General features: G+C 37.5%; 1 protein-coding gene across 1 annotated transcript; it reads left to right on the top strand.

Moving 5' to 3' along the window:
• Positions 1-1,054: 1,054 nt before the first annotated feature.
• On the top strand, positions 1,055-2,652 carry LOC117319422. Its single transcript, XM_033874230.1, has 3 exons — positions 1,055-1,606; positions 1,914-2,065; positions 2,301-2,652. The coding sequence occupies exons 1-3, from the start codon at positions 1,429-1,431 to the stop codon at positions 2,469-2,471; spliced, it is 501 nt and encodes a 166-aa protein (XP_033730121.1). The 5' UTR covers positions 1,055-1,428; the 3' UTR covers positions 2,472-2,652.
• The last annotated feature ends 241 nt before the right edge of the window (positions 2,653-2,893 follow it).

Genomic DNA, 2,893 nt, shown 5'->3' on the forward strand with positions numbered 1-2,893 from the left:
CACAGAGAAGAATGTATGTCTGAAAAGACATGTGGAAAGGAAACATCCAATATGCAATGAACTGGATGAACAGGATCCAGGGAGTGTGCTAGACATACTGGGGTATGTGTCTGAAGATGAACCTGAACCTCCATCCAAGATATCCAAGCAAGGTGAGATGGTCACTATCAGAAAGCCGTGCCGCCCACAGCCGGTATATACACCAAGACAGCCAAGCATTCATAAGAACTCTGAACGTGTCTCAGATAGTGCTGCTACATCCGTCACAGGTAGTGCACGGTAGCAGGAGGTGCAGACCAGGGAGTTCGGGACCCAGTTGGGTAACATTAAAACTTTTGTGGACGCGGCCGTACAAACGAACCTTTTCAGTCACAGACGAACCGTAAAGACAACATCCACGTATAAGGAGAATGGGAAGTCGATGGTGAGAGTTGAAGAAGAGGAATGGTTCGATTAAGACAGTACATAAACTATTTTTGTTTCTGATGTTCACATTTGAAGTATATGGAAAAAAAACTTTGATGTTTTGATTAATGTGCAATGCGGGACGCATTGAATCAGAGGCGTGGGTAATGAAACGAATGAATGTAAATATTGTGATTAATAAACGATCTGTAGCTGTATAGTCTTGCTCAAGTCCTTGAATATGTATGTGTTTGTAAGAGCGATTCTGATTGGTTGATTCCATCCTGGCCGAGGGTATAAATAGAGGCTCCATCAGACGGGCAAGTTCAGTTGTTCGGTTGTTCTCCAGCTTGCTCGGATGAAGGAACACTCAGCGTTACAAAAAGGTAAATAAAGGTAAACAGTGACCGAGCTGAATAAGTTTGGGCCTAGCTGCATAAGTTAGGGTTGCACTGTTGTACCAGTATCACGTATCGTTACAGGGTATCACAGTACAGGGCGACGTACTGTGTTACGGTGACTGTGACAGGTACCGAGACAAGTGTTTGCCGTGTTTTGGTAAACGGGTGACTTGGTCAAAGGGTGTCTCGGTAAAGGTACGCAGTCACGGTGTACGTGTGTCGCGGTCAAGTTGTCGTGATCACATAGTGTTGCAGTATAGGGTGTACGCAGTCACGGTGTACGTGTGTCGCGGTCAAGTTGTCGTGATCACCTAGTGTTGCGGTACAGGGTGTACGGGTGTAGGTACATTGTGATACAGTTGGTTTATCTAGGTAATAGGTTGTATTCAGGCTATCATAGTGTTAGATATTTACCAGGCGTAAATTAGGTAATTGTTACATATATATTGAAGTCAGGTAGACTAGCCATTGTTTTGTATATAGTGTCGGCAATGTTTATGTTTTCTTACAACAGTAAGATATATATTGGGTCCAAGATGGAACTTGGTAACGGACTGTAGGCACGCAACCGTTACAATATGCAACTTACAGTTATCTAAATGACTGTAAGTGGTGTGTGACAATGGCCGATGAATACCCATGGCAGACCTATTTCGAAGGATTTAGTGATGCATATCATGGTTATGTGTATGAGATAGACGACACAATAGATGTAATAAGAGAGTTTTCTTATGCCACATCTTCATCATATGCAGTGACAAGATGCACAAAGAATTTTGGTTCATTCAATCCAGGGGGTGGTAAGTAACATTTTCATTGTTGAGAAAATACTTTCACAACTATACATATATATTTGAATAATTGACAAACTTATAGATCATGATAATACAGAGTTATCATTGACATTATTGATGAATGCTCCAATGATTGGTAAGACTGCCTCATTTTCTCCCATTCATAATTGTAAGCAAGCTTAAAAACTGGTTAAGCATGGGTTTCGATTTGGTAAAATTTTTGACTGGAGTCAAGTTGATTTTTTTAATTGTTTATTATTATTTTATTTTAGAATATCAAGTAGAATTCTTTGCAAAGATTAATATTTTACAGATCATAAAGAAGATCATTTTATCCGGTTTACTGATGACAACAAACTCATTCACGCCAAAAGACTTTCTCCTGATGGGATTCCGTTCATGAATGTTGGCCTGAAATTATTTGAATGTCATCAAGGACCATCACATAGAAAGTCGTCAGCCAAGGTAAAATTAATTTTCTGTAAAACTTAAAATATTTATGTCCTATATAGATATGTTTGGTCCCTTTTTAATGAACTGGATCGGTTTACTTACCTGTTAACAGTTTTGACATTTGAGTCTCTCATTCAGTAATTAGATCAGATATATAAGTTTCATCATTCATGTGCAGCAGGTACTTTTTTATGTATTTGATTAAATCAATGCAGACATGACAAATATTCAATGTGTTTTATTGCAGAGTTCCAAACAAACTGATGCAGAACATGGGTATAGCCAAATACCAAGCAAGCGCAGGCTTACGGGAACGAAGAAAAGAGGATGTCCAGCATCAATCCTGTTACGGGAAATTATTTTCTTTCCAGAGTACAAGGTATCTAGTTCTACTAGCCCCTATCACATAACAAATTAAACTTTCTTATTCTTGATTTCAAACACTTAAGATATTTATCAACAATTTGACTTTTTTTTGTAAATCAGTAAATTCAGAACACATTTAGACTTATTAGTTTTGCATATCAAGTACATTGACTAATGTATTTAATGATCTTCTATTTTAGGTTAATTCGTTTTTCAATGTTATAATCATTATACATGTAATTCAGCTACTTTATTTAAGATACACTCCCGGGAAGAAGTTAAATCACAAGTGTCCTTTATAAATTATTGATCTGCATTTTTTCTTCTTTTTAGGTCTATTTTATGCAAGGTGAATTGTAATAATGAATTATTTTTCATTCATATCAAAGCTACCTAAAGACACACCATATTGGAGAGAAATCAAGTCATCAGAACTAAGAAATGATTTGCCAGTCTTCAATTTATGACCTACCA

The sequence above is a fragment of the Pecten maximus genome, unplaced genomic scaffold, assembly GCF_902652985.1.
Source record: "Pecten maximus unplaced genomic scaffold, xPecMax1.1, whole genome shotgun sequence".
Classification (NCBI taxonomy): Eukaryota; Metazoa; Mollusca; class Bivalvia; order Pectinida; family Pectinidae; genus Pecten; species Pecten maximus.

What these genes read in the sequence shown, in the direction of transcription:
- LOC117319422 (XM_033874230.1), top strand. Translation starts at nt 1,429, where the DNA reads ATGGCCGATGAATACCCATGGCAGACCTATTTCGAAGGATTTAGTGAT. An exon ending in TTCATTCAATCCAGGGGGTG is followed by an intron (nt 1,607 to 1,913) that starts GTAAGTAACATT and finishes AATATTTTACAG; the next exon opens with ATCATAAAGAAGATCATTTT. An exon ending in ATAGAAAGTCGTCAGCCAAG is followed by an intron (nt 2,066 to 2,300) that starts GTAAAATTAATT and finishes GTTTTATTGCAG; the next exon opens with AGTTCCAAACAAACTGATGC.